Source organism: Leopardus geoffroyi, chromosome C1, assembly GCF_018350155.1.
Source record: "Leopardus geoffroyi isolate Oge1 chromosome C1, O.geoffroyi_Oge1_pat1.0, whole genome shotgun sequence".
NCBI lineage: Eukaryota > Metazoa > Chordata > Mammalia > Carnivora > Felidae > Leopardus > Leopardus geoffroyi.
The window spans coordinates 23838372-23854525 of NC_059328.1; the positions used below are offsets into that span (position 1 = coordinate 23838372).

General features: G+C 55.5%; 1 protein-coding gene across 1 annotated transcript in view; it reads left to right on the forward strand.

Moving 5' to 3' along the window:
* Positions 1–13300, forward strand: part of LOC123599913 (antizyme inhibitor 2-like) — a 38960-nt gene extending 25660 nt beyond the window's left edge. The window contains exons 4-12 of the mRNA XM_045482389.1: positions 5056–5201; positions 6194–6367; positions 6787–6959; positions 7628–7762; positions 8673–8838; positions 9180–9327; positions 10333–10433; positions 11452–11669; positions 13219–13300. Of these exons, the coding sequence (XP_045338345.1) occupies positions 5056–5201; positions 6194–6367; positions 6787–6959; positions 7628–7762; positions 8673–8838; positions 9180–9327; positions 10333–10433; positions 11452–11669; positions 13219–13300 (1343 nt within the window). The remainder of the gene's footprint in view (positions 1–5055; positions 5202–6193; positions 6368–6786; positions 6960–7627; positions 7763–8672; positions 8839–9179; positions 9328–10332; positions 10434–11451; positions 11670–13218) is intronic.
* The last annotated feature ends 2854 nt before the right edge of the window (positions 13301–16154 follow it).

Genomic DNA, 16154 nt, shown 5'->3' on the forward strand with positions numbered 1-16154 from the left:
TGGCTCCTTCACCTCTTTGGCTGCAAGAGGTGAGAGATTCTTTATAGCTCAGTCATAGAAGGCTCTGACTGGCCATGTCTTGGGCCAACAAATTATGACTCTGAGCTTGCCATCTTGTTTCTCTAAGTGCTCTAGTACCGTTAGAAGTTACTGCACCTCTGGGGTGCCTGGGTGGCTCAGTTGGTTAAGCGTCTGACTTCGGCTCAAGTCATGATTTCACGGTTCGTGAGTTTGAGCCCCGCATTGGGCTCTGATAGCTCGGAGCCTGGAGCCTGCTTTGGATTCTCTCTCTCTGCCCCCCTTCTGCTCGTACTCTGTCTCTCTCTCTCTCTCTCTCAAAAATAAATAAACATTAAAAAAAAAAGAAGTCACTCCACTTCTCATACTTGTTTTCCTCATGCTTTTGTGTAGTTTCACAGCAGCGAACATTTGGTCCCAAGAGCCTGGCTTTCAACGGGAGCTTCAAACACAGACTTGAAGATTTCCAAGGTCTATCTGCTTTACTCAGGGCTGGATGGAGGCAGGTAGACCCACTCTGTAGGCTAGTAATAGTTTGGTGTCTCTTTAAATGACTATTCTTTTAAAGAACATATTTTGAGGTATAATTCACATGCCACACATTTCACCCATAGTATCTTCGCTGAGTTGTGCAGCCATCAACCACAATCTAAGGTCTGGATGTTTTTGTCACTCATAAAGAAATCCTGCACTCGCTGAGTCTCTCCCCATGCATTTGGTGCTGTATCTAAGAAACCTTGCCTGAGTCGAGCTCATGAATATACTCCCATCTTGTTAGAGTTTTATAGTTTTAGCTCTTACATTAGGTGTTTGGTTCATTTTGAGTTAGCTTTTATATATGGCGTGAGGTAGGGGTCCACTTCATTCTTTTACATGCAGATGTCCAGTTGTCCCAGCATTAAATAAATATTCCTCAAATATTTCTCAACATTCATTCAGAGGGGATTTTTGTGGATAAGTATGGGCCTGTTAGTGACAGCACCCCACCTCTCCTGTCCTAAGCAGTTCAGCTCTGCTCAAACTTGCAGCCTTCCTTTGGCAAAGCAAAAGTCCACAGTTCAACAGACCCAGCCTGTCCTAAAGCCAGGTTGAATCATAAGAAGTGATTACATGATCATAACCTCACTCTAAGTGATTTACCAAAGTGTGATTTCCAGTCTCATACTGAGGTTTGGTAAGACATGGTTTTCTTCTCTGGCTTTCTTTCTCTCCTCTCATTGTTTCTTGGCATTTTGGTGCTTCAGTAGCTGAGCTGTTTGAATCTTGAACCTGACGCTGACCAAATGACTCCCATAAGCAGTAGGAAGCATGATTCAAACACCTTCCAGGGTGATAGAAGAGTGTCCCCGGCAAAGAGAGCACTCGTGCCAAGGAAAGCAAACCATTGCAGCTTTGGAGAGAGGGCAGGGACCTTCAGGGTGAGAGACTAGGAACTGGGTAAGGACCGTCCTTTAGGATTGTGTACATGGAAAGGGAGGCTCGTGAAGGAATGTGTAGTGTTCCTTTCCATCTCCAAGCACCTAGTTTGGTCTAGATCAAGTCTGGGTCAGATATAATCATCTTATTAGAGAGATTCTCTGGGCTCTGGATGCCACACTCTGCCCCTCCATTTTCACATCTGTAAGACCAATACTTGACATGTATCAGCTTCAAAGCCTGGGAAATTCCTGTCTCCCTTCTTCCATCGGCTACACTCTTTTCTATCCCTCTGGGACCGGGCTTGTTCCCACCTTTGAGTCTTTGCACTAGCTGCCACCTGTGCCTGAAATGTTCTTCCCTAGTGTTTAGTCTGGCTGGCACCTACTTATCCTTGAGGGCTCAGTTAAATGTCTTTACCCCTAAGAAGCCTCTGACCACCTGTGCTCATCCTGGGTCTCCTTGCCTCCAGATCCTCTTTTTGTCCCTCCCCCTCTCTGTTTTGTCTCCCAAGGGGCTGGCTTCCAGCAAAGGTCAGTCACTGGGGGCACCAGCAGGAGACTGGGAGTCCAGGGGAACAGTCAGGAAATGATTCCTCCTCCCCTCTGTCTCAGGTAGCTTCCTATGGTCAGTGGCTCTGTCTCTGTGGTTCCAGCTTCCACATAAGTGACCTCATACTCTGGTTGGGAGAACAACCCCTCTGCCATTGCCCCAGCAGCCCAGGCATGGAAACGACTTCCTGCCAGGATCCAGCTTGCTTGACTCTTTCCTGTCTGGCCCTCAGCTCCCTCCATCACCCGTGGAAAATATTCTCTGGTTTTTATGGTTAGACCCTAACTGATATCCCTCCCAAGCTGAAGTGACTCCCAAATTCTTGTTCAATTCAAAGGACACGGAGCCTTTCTCCTCAAGCCACCCCTTGGGATTGAGGGTTCCTTCTTCCCAGGTTCTTTCTGATTCTGACGGGGTTCTGATGGTCAGTCATTAGGAGTCTGGCCTTCACCTGTGTGCTTTTCCTTGCGAGCCGACCTGGGGTAGGTGAGTTACCCTGGCTCGTGGGACATGGAGGGGTGTTCCTCGCTGGGCTCCCCTGCTTCATGGCGATCTGGGCTGCTCAGCTCTACTCATATGGATTTGCTTAGAGCCAACAAGCTGGGGTCAGGCTTGTGGACCTGCAGCCCCTAAGGGCAGGGCAAGGTGTCAGCTGTCCCTGCCCCAGGCTGGCAGTGTCACTCTACATTTGGCAGGTGACTCACGGAGCTTCTTGCCCACTCTTAATCCAGGTACTGAGCTTGTCTTCATGCTAAGGTTGCAGTCCCTTGGGGCTTGCCTGTCTGATGCAGATTCATGCTATCCTGTGTCCCCCAGGTAAGTAGCTGGCTCTGGGTAGAAGCCACCTCATGAGTTGCTGGAAGACTAAATTTCCCATAATGCCTGATACTTATTTAGGGCTTCGTCCTGTTGGCCGTTCTGGGATTGTCATCAGGTTTCCTAGAATGTGCTGGCTCTTTGCTCAGCTCTTTGCAGATGACATCTCATTTCATCTCATTTAATCCTCACGGCCACCCTGTGGTGCAGACATGGTTATCACCTCCATCTTGCCGATGATGGAACCGGTTCCCAGGGGGAAGCCACCTGCCCAAAGTCTACTAGCATGTAAGCTAGAAGTAGGTTCTACCTGAACCTGTCTGGGGCAGGAGTAGGTGGGAGTCTCTCCAAAACCAAGGACTTTGCCATCTTGTTTGGAATCACACAGCAGAAGGCCTTGTCTAGCTCTTTCTCCCCTCACCCACCATTTTACAGGTGGGATTCCTGAGGCCTCTAGAAATTACAGGATTAGCCCCATGCCCTCTTCAAATCCAGGCTCTTCCTGTTGCCCCTTCTAGATTTTTTTTTAACGTTTATTTATTTTTGAGAGACAGAGAGAGACAGAGCGTGAGGAAGGGAGGGACAGAGAGAGAGGGAGACACAGAATCCGAATCAGGCTCCAGGCTCTGAGCTGTCAGTATGGAGCCCGACATGGGGCTCGAACCCATGAACCCTAAGATCATGATCTGAGCGGAAGTCGGACGCTTAACCGACTGAGCTACCCAGGGACCCCGTGACCTTGCCTAGATTTTTAAGCCCCCGGAGCCTGAGGGAGATGGGACGGGGGTGGGGGCATTGACTCTTGATGGGAGAGGGAAAGGCGGGGAGGCCTCAAGCAAGAAGAATGTGGGGCAGGGCTGGCCAAGAAGCAGCAGCAGCAGACTCCCTGCTGGCCCTCCTTCTTGAAACAGGAAGAGAAGGCTCTGGGTCACAGCACTGAGGTGGGTGTAAGCCCGCAGGAGGCCACAGCTGACACCCCAGAGGTGGGGCAGCTGCAAAGCGGTGTCAGCAGGTCGGTCAGCAGGTGACTGGCGAGACCTGGGAAGACCACACAGGGAGGGTAGGGAGAGGGTGGGGATGGGATGTGCCTGGACACCAAGTGAGGGTGACGTAGACAGAGAACCTTCCAGTGAAGCATTTAAATCTCTGGCGGAGAGCAGAGACACGGCCTGAGGAGAGACGAGCCCGTGCTCTGAAGCAGTGGAACCGACTCATAACTGAAGCCTGAGGTCCTGATTGTGTCCCTGCTTCACCTCCAGGTTTGCTGAGTCATCTGGAGACTTTGGGCCCCAGGATTCTCCATCCGTGAAGGAGGGACGGTGGGTGACAGGGTTTCCAGGGTCTCTCAACCCCGATCCTTGCTGATGGTCACATCTAACAGGAATCTGACCTCTCCCCATGTGTCTGCCATGTGGGTGACCTAGGAGGGCTCATTCTCTGGGCTTGGGAGGCTTAGGCTGAGCGGGCAGGGCGGCTGAGGTGTGGAGGGACAGCCCCTGAGCTCCGGGCTGAGGTCTGATGTTCCTTCAGGGATTTACCAGAAGCTCAGGACACCATAGATCCCAGTGCCCTGGGCTGTGCCTGAGGAAGCAGGTTGAGATGGACACCAGGTGAGTCCGGGTGTGGAGTGGGGACCATGGGTGTGGCCCTAAGTGCTGAGTCAGGACTCTGGCTGCAGGCTGCCCTCACTTCAGTCTCAGGGATGTGTGGCCAACAGCAGGTCCAGTGGCAGCTCTAGGGAGCTCAGGTGCCAGTCCTAGCTCGGCCACCGACTTCTTGGTGACGGTGCGTGAGTCTCCTCCTTTCTCCGAGCCTCTTGTCCCTGTGTGTACAATGGGGTTGTTGGATGAGATCATGTCTTGGGCCCCAGCTCTGAGTCTCATAATCTGAAGATCTTGAACTCCTCGCTTATCCTTCCTGCGCCTCTGTTTTCTCACCTGTGAATGGGGACATGTGTGCGAAGGAGCCCGGGAGAGGACGCCAGCCCTCTATTCTATACACACGGTGTGTGCATCTTGCTTGGGCTTCCTTTGTCTCTGAAGAGCCCAGGCCAGTGGCCCATGCTACAGATGGGAAAATTTACCAGGGCGCCGTGGGGGTCTTCGTGGCAAAAAAGAGGGCCGAGGACTGGCTGGCTTGGGAACACTGGCCTCTGGGACTTGCAGGGAGCTGGGAGAAGGGAGGAGGCCAGGTCCTTAGAGCAAAACCTTTCCAGGACTCCGGAACTGTGCCTGATGGAGGGGTCTGTTGAAGGGTCGGGCACCAGCACCCCCCTTGGGAAGCCGAAGGAGAGTCAAGGACCCCCTGGAAGCGTGTGGCCAAAGGAGCTCATCGCACTGGAGCCTGGGGAATCTGCCTGGCAGTTGGCCCTGAAGAAGATCCAGGAGCTATCAGATTCAGTAGGAGGGAGAAGGAGGGAGAGGGAGGGACAAGGAGGGAAGGGGAGGGAGGGGTGGAAGAGAGTGAGGAGCAGAGAAGGGGAGTCTCAGTCCCTACTTTGGTGGACAAGATATAAGACTTTTGATTTCGTGGTTTTATAGGTCAGTTTACTAGGACTTAACTCCAAGCCTCAGCTCTGCTGGGGGTCAGTCAGGGAGTAGTTTTCTCTGTCCCCTGCTTGCACCTCCCATCACCACGTGGAATTTTATCCAGGGCCAGGCTCTTTAGTTGAAGGTTGGAGCCGTTTCGTCCTCAATTTGATCTACAAAGACTATTGCCCTCATGTCTCCCGTTTAATTTTTTTTAACGTTTATTTATTTTTGGGAGAGAGAGAGAGAGACAGACAGACAGAACAGGGGAGGGGCAGGCAGAGAGACAGAGACTCAGAATCTGAAGCAGGCTCCAGGCTCTGAGCCGTCCGCCCAGAGCCCGATGCTGGGCTCGAACTCACGGACCGTGAGATCATGACCTAAGCTGAAGTCGGACACTTCACTGAGCCACCCTGGAGCCCCTTGTCTCCCTGTTTAAAGCGTTGGAAGATCTGGAGTCAGGGGTCGCCTGGGTGGTTCGGTCGGTGAAGCGTCCAACTCTTAGCTTCGGCTCAGGTCAAGATCTCTTGGTTCATGAGATCGAGCCCTGTGTCGGGCTCTACGCCGACAGTGCGGAGCCTGATTGGGATTCTCTCTCCCTCTCTCTCTGTTCCTCCCCCACTCATTCTCTCTCTCTCTCTCTCTCTCAAAATAAATAAATAAACTTAAAAAAAAAAAAAGACCTGGGGTCAAATCCTGTTTGTACTTGCTGCATGACCTTGAACCAGTGACTTTGTGTTTCCAAGCCCGTTTCCCCATCTCTAAAATGGTGGTGCCAATAGTACTTACCACGTAGAGTCGTCGTGAAAGTGAAGTGAGTGCCCACTACCCAGCCTCCCTGCCCTCCTTCCCTGCCCTGCCAGGACCACCGAGACCCCTTCATGGTAGCCGACCTGGGTGTGCTGGCCAGCCGTCACCGGGCCTTCTGCCAGGCCCTGCCACGGGTCTCGCCCTTCTACGCGGTAAAGTGCAGCAGCAGTGTGTGGGTGCTGCGTGTTCTGGACACCCTGGGCACCGGCTTCGACTGCGCCAGCCAGGTGAGCCTGTGTCCCCTGCTGCCGTCACAGGCCTGACACTTCCTGGGGGAAAGGCCAGCCGCTAGGGAGCTGGGGCTGGGGACTGCGGCACCTAGAACGCTGGCTGACACCTGTCTTTGAGGGAATAAACGAATGAACCATGGGTGGTCGGCCTTCCACTGGGCCATGCGACCCGGCAGGCAACCAGCGAGTGGAGGGACCACAGGCTTTGGGTTCACGAGCACCACCGTGTCACCTGACCCCCAGGTTCTTCCTCTTTAAACTGGGACCAACTGCGCTTTGCTCAGAGTCGTCTAGGAGCCTAAATAGCACATATGTGCCCAGCGCGGTGCCGGGTGCAGAGTACAGGTTCAGTCAAGGGCAGCCCCTTGCGGGGGGAGGGGCAGCGAGCCAGCTCCTGGCTCTGTCACCCTTGCCAGGTGGAGCTGGATCAAGTGCTGGGCCTGGGCGTGGCCCCCTCACGCATCATCTACGCCAACCCCTGCAAGCCTGTCTCCCACATCCAGTATGCTGCCCGCCACGGGGTGCGGCTCCTGACCTTCGACAGCGAGGAGGAGCTGACCAAGGTGGCCAAGCACTACCCTGGGGCCAGGTGAGACCATCGGGGTGGTGCAAGCAGGCGGAGACAGGCGGAGCAAGGACCAGCTGGCCTGGGGCCCCTGCCAGGGGAGTTGGGCCTCCTCCGCGACCAGATGAAGGTGGTCCCATGGGGTGACTTGGGAGAGAGACTCAAGCAGCAAAGTCTAAGAATTTGAGTCAGTGGGCCCAATGCCTTCCCTGACTGGAGCCACAAAAAAAAAAAAAAAAAAAAAAAAAAGCAAAAAAAAAAAAGCACTGCTTATGTCTGCGTAGACACTGGGCAAAGCCTGACATTAGGAGGTCTAGGGTCAGGGGACCTTAATGAAAAAAGCACTCACATCAGAGTCAGGGAGACCTGGGCTCACGTCTCAGCTTCATTTGCACATGCTGTGTGGTCTTGGGAAAGTTATCTAACGTCTCTGATCCTGTAGCATGGAGACCTACAGAAGGTGTATTTATCATTTTATTGCTTTCCTGCTTCTTCTTGCCTGAGCAAAAGTCTGTAAGTGGTGAGTGTTTTAGTTCCTTGGCATTCCGTGGCTGGACAGTCCAGAGGAACTAGGCAGGGGCGGGTGGGAATGTGGAGAGAGATTGGGGGGGCGGGGGCGGGATGATAAACCATCCAGGCCTCGGGACTCATGTGTGTAAGAACCCTTGGCATCTCTCACACCCCTCTCCCAGGCTGGTCCTCCGGCTGTTGACCGAGGACAGCGAGAGCATCTTTCCCCTGAGCGCCAAGTTCGGGGCAAGCCTGGAGGCGTGTGAACGTCTGCTCAAGTCTGCCAGGGACCTGGGCTTGGCTGTGGTCGGAACCAGGTGAGAGCACTGGTTTTCCCTGCCTGGGAAGCACACTCTAAATCTCCCAGGCACTTGTCTTGGGTGCAAAATTTAAGGGGGCGTCAAAACACCTTTAATACAATATATATATTTTTTAAAACATCAAAATTAATGCAAAAAATCCACGATGAGGAAAGTATCAAAATTTAAACTTAAAACTTCTGTATTTCATTCGTTGTGCCTGTGTTTGCATCAATCTTGCTTTGATCAGTCGGTCAAGTGTCCAACCTTGGCTCGGGTCAGGATCTCACAGGTCCGGAGTTCGAGCCCCGCGTGGGGCGCTGTGCTGACGGCTCAGAGCCTGGAGCCTGCTTCGATTTCTGTGTCTCCCTCTCTCTCTGCCCCTCCCCTGCTCACGCTCTGTCTCCGTCTCTCTCTCAAAAATGAATGACCGTTAAAAAAAAATTGAAGAGAAATTGAAAAAAAGATCGCATTCAATGTTACTTATCTTGATGGCTTAGTGCTCAGGCACTGCCTTAAATTTCGCACCTGAGGAGAGGGCCTCACTCGCCTCACCCTACCTGGGCCTGATTGGTCCCCCAGCCCGCCCTGCGATTTGGGGTTCTGTTCACAGAAGGGGAGCCCCGCAGCTCCCCTTCTGGGGCTGGGAGCGCTGGGAGGCGGCAGCTGAGACAAGTGACTGCTGCACCACCTCGAGCACCCCGACTCCGGGCCTGTCGCGTGCAATGCATGTGTCCCCGGGGACACGCACGTGTATGTCCCAGGTTGCACGTTTCTGTGGGCCGGTGTAGTCACACGTGTCTTGCTGTGTGTATATGCGTGCTGGTCTCCACATCTTACCCCCGTTGGTGTTTCTGAACGTCCCTCTTCTTACTGACCCTTGTGTTTCCATGTGTGGTTCCCCACGTGTCATTTGACACGTGTCCAGCTTCCACGTGGGCTCGAACTGCCGAACACCGCACAGCTTCAGGCAGGCCATCGCTGACTGCCGGCGTGTATTTGAGATGGGCCGAGCGTTCGGGCATGACATGAGCCTCCTGGACATCGGAGGGGGCTTCCCCGGAGGGGAACGCTGTGAGCCTCAGTTTGAGGAGGTCAGAGAGCAGGACGAGAGGGAACCTGGGCTGGGTCCAGGGGACAGTGGGTGTGTGTGTTTGCGCGTAGGGCGAGTTCTTGGAACTGAGTCATATGCATGCATGTGGCTGGGGTTTGTCTTGATTGCCGTGGTTCCAAATTCAGACATCTCAGAGCGCTAGACTTGCTGTGTGTCCTTGGTCAAGTCCCTTCCCCTCTCTGGGCCTCCGTTTCTGTTTCCTTGCTGGTCAAGTGGGGACGATAACACTTTCCACAGTGCTGTTATGGGAATGGAGGGGGATGATGCAGGTAAAACCCCCACATAGGGACTGGTCACCTTAGGGTCTCTCTGTCCCTGTAGATGGCGAGAGTGATCAATGCCGCCCTGGCCCAGGACTTCCCCGAGGGGAGTGGTGTTGAGATCATCGCGGAGCCTGGACGCTTCTATGCGGCGTCTGTCTGCATGGCTGCCGTCAACATCATTGCCAAGAAGGCTGTGCTGGAGTCTGGTGTGTGGGCCAGCACTGGGTGGGGAGGGCACTGTCCAGATGTTCCCAGGCCCTGGGGGGAGAGGACGGACAGGGGGTCTGGGCTGCACCCCTGGTGCCTAATGGCAGTAGAAATGAACCTGTTAATATCACTATCGTGCTGTTCTCAAATAGCCTGGGAGGTAGAGAACCAAGGCGAAGCCTCTACTCTTCCTGAGCGGTCAGTGAATGCGTATTGTGTTTACGGAGGCAAAGTCACGGGCTACAGCTCGTGAGGTCACAGACACCACTGTGCTGCTGTGCCTCTGAAATTTTTCGAGCAAGTGCCTTCTAGCAGGTGCAGACTCCTGCAACGAAAAACATACCGAGTAAAGACAAATTCTCGTTTATTTATTTATTTCTGAGAGAGAGAGAGAGAGAGAGAGGGAGAGAGAGAGCAAGTGGGGGGAGGGCAGAAAGAGAGGGGAAGAGAGAGTCCCAAGCAGGCTCTGCGCTGACAGGGCGGAGCCTGCTTGGGATTCTCTCTCTCTCTCTCTCTCTCTGGCCCTCCCCCACCCGCTATCTCAAAATAAATAAATAAATTACAAATTAAAAAAAACAAAAAACAAAAAACAGAGGTCAGTGTACAATCCCGAGTTTAGATTCAAGGAAGCAATACTCTGCGAACAGACTAAGTGGCTGTGAAGAAACTGGCTCGGTAGTGGGTCACGTCCGACACATCTGGCGGGCCCGGGTGACCCTGGCTCAATACGCACCAGGAGTGTGATGGGGCCACTGGTGTGGTTGTCGAGGGACGGCATGGGGGAGGCGGATGAGCTGGCTGGGCAGAGGGGGCGGCGGGAGCCCAGAAGACAGGCCCCCACCTTGCTTGGGCTCCGGAAGACCCCCTGAGACAGAGAACAGGTGTTACCAGCACTGGGCAGCGGGTCTGGGCCCCCCCCCCCCAAGGGCGCTGCGCTCAGGGGTTGAGGGTCAGCGGGGAGACTGGCCAAGCACATCGCCGTCCTGCCCTCGCCCCACTCCCAGGAGGCCGCCGGAAACTGCTGTACTATCTCAACGATGGCCACTACGGCATCTTCCGCATCTTCCTCAGGGAGCCTGCCCCCAGCATGCCCATTGTGGTGAAGGTAAGGGTGTGGCTTTGGCACTCCTGGACTCTAAGGCCCCTCAGTCCGGCCCCCAGTCCTGAGAGGCAGGGGTGCTTGCAGCCAGGTGGGGAGGTAAAGGACCTCAGACCCTCTGTGGTTTGCAGGTGGTCATTCCACATGCTTGCACAAGGACACACACCGGGGTGCCTACGTGTATCTGCACGTGTGAGTCCGTGTGTGTGCGTCTCTTTGTGTGGGCCTGCTGGTCTGTGCTTGTGCGGGTGGGCGGGGGCAGGTCCGTGAGTCTGCATCGGCGCGCGCGCGTGTCTGTTTGGCGATGCGTGTTTCCACGTACGTCTCTGCACGCACGCACTTGTGTTTCCAGAATCCCTGAGTGCGGCCGGTGCAGGAGGCTTAGGAAGGGGAGAGTCTCACACGTTGATCCACACTAGATCACCCGGAGAGCTTTGAAACACCCCAGTGCCTGGGCGATGCCCTAGACCACTGAAATCAGAATTGAGATGGGTCGAGACCCTGGCATCGGTCCTTGGTTAAAACTCCCCAGGTGTGGGGCGCCTGGGTGGCGCAGTCGGTTAAGCGTCTGACTTCAGCCAGGTCACGATCTCGCGGTCCGTGAGTTCGAGCCCCGCGTCGGGCTCTGGGCTGATGGCTCAGAGCCTGGAGCCTGTTTCCGATTCTGTGTCTTCCTCTCTCTCTGCCCCTCCCCCGTTCATACTCTGTCTCTCTGTCCCAAAAATAAAATAAAAACGTTGAAAAAAAAATTAAAAAAAAAAAACTCCCCAGGTGATCCCCACGATCACCCTCTCATTTTGTAGGGGAAAGCCAAGTCCCATCGTGCCTGCATCTGTGAACTGGCAGAGTTGGAATGTGTCGCTAGCATATGAACTCCATGAAGGCGGGGTTGGTCTTTATGGGTGGCCGTAGGGTCCTTGCTGGTGCCTTCCTGCTCGGGCCCTGGGCGCATGCCCTGCCAGCCCGGGGAGCGGGCTGGGGGAACCCGGTGGTTCTCTGAGTCCCTGCCCTTCGCTCCCTGCAGGAGCTCTGCTCGGACCCACCCCTCTTCCCCTGCACCCTGTACGGTCCCACGTGTGACGCCTTTGACAAGCTCTTCCGAGAGGAGGTGCAGCTGCCGGAGCTGGATGTGGGTGACTGGCTCGTCTTCCCCTCCATGGGCGCTTATACGTCCTCTATGAGCTCCACCTTCAATGGCTTCCCGCCTGCCTCCACCTACTACGCCATGGAGCCCGAGCTCAGGTGTCTGGAGGGAGAAAGAAGGGACAGGCCACTGAGGGGATCTCCGCAGGGTCTGAGCTTGGCGAGGGGAGCTTGTGGCTAAGCTCTGGGGCCCTAAGCCCAGGAAATACCCTACTCCCCGCCGCTGGCCCCAGCAAAGCTCAAATGGTCTGACTGCTCTCTGACACTGGCCTCTGCCTTTGGCTTTGACCCTGTCACAGCCTCTCCCCACCTGGGTGGCTCCAACAGCTCTGACGTGCACGTGCCTTTGAGGGCAAGATCAGGCAGCCCTAGGGCCCCAGCTGACCCTCAGTCCCGTGGTCAAGGCCCCACTCTGCTCCGTTTGTGACGGCTCCCTGGTTTCCTCCCCTAGCAGCTTCCGGGTCCCTCACAGCCTCTGCCCCAGGGTCCCCTCTCTGCCCACCCTAAGGCTCACCCCCTGAGGTGCAGAGGGGACTCTAGAACCTTCCTTTACTGGTGCAATCTTCCCACAGGAGCCTGCTGGGGACGGCACCTTAGGCTGGGAGGTGGTGGTGGAGATGCTCCAGACTCCGTGGTATGTCCACGCGGGGACACGTGGGGTGGGCGTGGGGGGCCGCCACAGGGGTGGGCGAGAGGTTTGGGTGCTTCTGAAATGACGAGGCAACTTTCAAGGTTCAAAATTGTTTATCTCCCAAAGTGGACCTGATGTCTAGGCCGGCTCCTCTGGCAGCCACTCCCCCCCCCTGCCTGCCCCTGACCCCCTCCCCACCCCACCCCAGACCCTGGTCCTGGGGACGGGGGCTGAGAACCTTGCGGCTTTACCACAAGTGGCCCCGGAGGCTATGTCCTAGGCTGGGAGGCAGCCTGCACTGAGCTTTCCCCCTTCCTTTCATTCAGTTAGTGAGCCCTGTGTGGTTCCAGAAAGGTCTGCATGAGCTACGGGCGCCCAGTCTAGTGGTGAGAGCACTGGCTTTGGAGTGCTCAGACGGGCCTGGGAGGAAGCCAGGCTCCACCACAGAGGAACAGTGCTGGCAGTGCCTCGGTTTCCCCATCTGTGAAGAGAGGATAATATTAGTATCCCCCCCCCCAACCCAGGGTTGTTGAGAGGAAGAAGTCATATAGTGCAAATCCTCAAGCAAGGTCCGTTCACGCCCAGGGCCCCGCCTCTGGCTGCCCCTGGTCCGGGGCCAGCCCCGTGGTCTGGGCATCCTCAGGGAGCCACATAGCATCTGGCCACACAGCTAATGGGCCAAGTGAGTGCCTCGGGCCTGGCCTCAGCCTCAGAAACCCCCAGGCTGCAAGGTTGGATGGACAAGGTATGAATATAACCAAGTCCGAAATAGGGTGGACACTACTGTGCATCCTCTGGGCACGCTAAAACCTTAAAAACGGTATTTGGGGGAGTTCTGAGCTCAAAAAGGAAATGAGTGTTACAGGGGAGGAGGTTGGCAGAGGTGAGGGTGGGGACAGGTCAGGATGACTGGCCACATTCCTTCAGCAAGTGAAGGCCCAGAGGCCAAAGCCACCCACCTCCTGTGTCCTGTGTCCCTTTTAAGCTTCTGCTGATGAGACGTTCTCCGATCCCCAGCCTCTGCAATGGTCCTCCCCGTCTGCCGGAGTCAGCCCCCCTCGGCCAACACCAGCGGGATCTCCCAGCATCCCTGGACTAAAGAGAATTGTCCCCCACGTACATGGGAAGGGATGGGCCCCAGACACCGCTCTAGAAAACCAGAGGGCTCAGACGGCCTTCAGACAGCCTGTCCCCAATTCATCTCCCGGTGCCTGAGAATTGGGGGTGGAAACATCCACGCCAACCCCCTCAGAGGTGTCTGGAGGCAGAGACATGAGTGGGCTTTAGGGAAAACATAAAGTTTTATTCAGATGCAAGGAACGTTGGTGTGTTTTCCATTTTGCCCTCTGATGCTGTGATTGTGGTTACCCATCCACCCATCTATCCATCCACTCAGCAGAAATCTGAGGGCAGAGTGTGTGCCTGGCGCTGTTCCAGGCACAGGTAACACACAACGAAAAGACGGACAAGACCCCATGCTCACGGAGCGAACCTTCCCGTTGGGAAAAGAGACCGCATGCACAGACATATAAATACATCACAAACTACAGTGGAGGCAGTAAATGCTGTGAGGAAAAATAAAGCAGAGCCAGAGGAGGGTGAATGAAGGAAGATGTGCTATTTTAGGTGGGAGGACGCGGGGGAGGCCGGCCTGAGGGGTGGCGTGGGAGCGGAGACCCAAGGGCAGCGAGCGAGGGCCCATGGGGTTGCTGGGTCACAAGAGTCCCAGGCATGGCAACCTGCAAGTTCCAGGCCAGGGATGGAGACTGTTAAAAAAAGAAAAAAGAAAAAAGGCAAGGGGATGAATGTGAGTGGGCAGAGTGAGTGAGGGCAGGTGCCTGGAGAGGAGGAAGAGGAGGGCCCAGGGTTGATTGATCAGGCCTCAAGGTAAGGCAGGGCTTTGACTTTGTTCCGAGCTGGAGGGCAGGCCCTGGAGGGGTTGAGCAGGTGCGTGCGGTGGGAGTGCAGAGAGAAAGGGAGGAGGTTCTTGCCAGCTTGGGGAAATGACGGGTGCTCACGGTGTTTGGTAGTGAGACGTGGCCAGTCCAGGGCAGGGTGGAAAGGTCCTGGCAAGAGAATTTGCTGAGGGGCCAGCTGGGGTACCCGGGGCAAGGAGAGGAGTCAAGGACGACTCCCGGGCTCTGGGCCAGAGTTGCTGGTAGGGGAACAGGGACCCTGGGGAGGAGCAGCAGGTCAGGAGGGGTTCAGATCGAGAGCTCAGCTTTGACAAGTCGAGTTGGAGAGGTCTGTCCAGCCTCCAGATGGAGTCACACATAAGTGTCTGGTTCCAGGGCCAGGGCCAGGCCTCAGGACAGGGCATACACAGGTGGGTGGCGGGGGGGGCACTGGGCACTGGCTTCCAGGGACTTGTGTCGGACTCGGGCTGCGTACTATGGAAGGGTGGCCGGGAGAAGGGCAGGTCCCGTCAGGAGGTTGAAGATGAGCGATATTAACGGCTTGTTTGTAGGCTCAGGAGGATGCTGTGCTGGCTGGCGGGGAAAATAAGATGCAGAAGAGAGGAGCCGGTTACCAATGCGGGACCTGGGGGGGGGGGGGAGAGGGGGGGGGAGGGGGAGGGAAGGGTGAGCCTCCAGTGCCCTTTGTGGGAGCTCGGACGGCTCATCCCAGCTAACAGAAGGCAAGGCACACCTCAGCGCCCTCGGGGTCCTCGGGAGAGAGTGGGGTTCTCTTCTTATTGGTTCTGTCTTCTCGGTGAAAAACAAGATCCAAGATCCAGGCTGAGAGGGAGGGGGCAGGCGTTTGGAGGAGAGGGGCAGACATGGGGAAGTCACAAGACGGCGAGAGTGAATGGGCCAGTGACATGGGGGGCGATTGCCTTGCCCACCGAGGTTTGTGGGGGGCAACCCGGAGCGAGGCCGGGCATTCGGTGTGTTTTGTCTTCATCCACATTCGGCTGCCTGGGTGCAGGGGCACAGCGGAGGGCTCTGCGGTCCAGGCTCCACTTATGGCTGGCTACCCCCAAAGCCTCTGCAGTCCTCCAAGCTCTCTCGCGACCCCACATACTGTCCTTCCACAGACACATCTGCTGGAGACTCCTTCACGATGACCCCCCACTTCGGAGAAGCGAAGGGACCTGGGCACCTAGCGATGAGCTGCAGAGCTGGGGTTAGAATTCACATGCAGGGTCAATGTCAGGGCAGCAGGGGCGTGCACGCTATGTTGAAGAAAGTCATGCATCCCAGATGGTGGGACAAAAACAAACAAAAAACCCAAGCTGGGCAGCTGGGGGATTAAATCTCAGGTATTTCGTGCCTCGGGAGGAACCAAGGCTTTGTCCAGTTAAACTGTGGTGACTTGCTGCCACCCACTGGCTACTCGTGGTATTGCATCCGGACGGACAGTGCTCAGGATTTGCTTGGCCCACTAAGGATTCACGGCCCGGCCCAACAACGCCTTGTTGCAAGGGTTTGGTGGGAGTTCTCACTCCCCGCTTTTTTTTTTTTTTTAAACACTTTTTAAAAATGTTTTTATTTATTTTTGAGACAGAGAGAGACAGAGCATGAATGGGGGAGGGGCAGAGAGAGAGGGAGACACAGAATCGGAAGCAGGCTCCAGGCTCTGAGCCATCATCAGCCCAGAGCCTGACGCGGGGCTCCAACTCACGGACCGTGAGATCATGTCCTGAGCTGAAGTCGGACGCTTAACCGACTGAGCCACCCAGGCGCCCCTCACTCCCCGCTTTGACAAGTGAGAAAATGGAAGCCAAGAGAGGTGTCTTTAAAATTTCGTCTGTACCTCTGGCCTCCATCCGCTCAGGTCTTCATTCATTCAGTAAACATTCCTGGAACACCTACTCTGTACCAGACGCGGTTTTAGGCGCTGGGATTCAGCAGGAAATAGGCCAGGAGACAGCATTGCTCCTGCGGGGCTGCCGTTTTGGGGGTTCGGGAGGGGGGGGCAGATACTAAGCAAGTAAATGGGTGCTGTGGAGG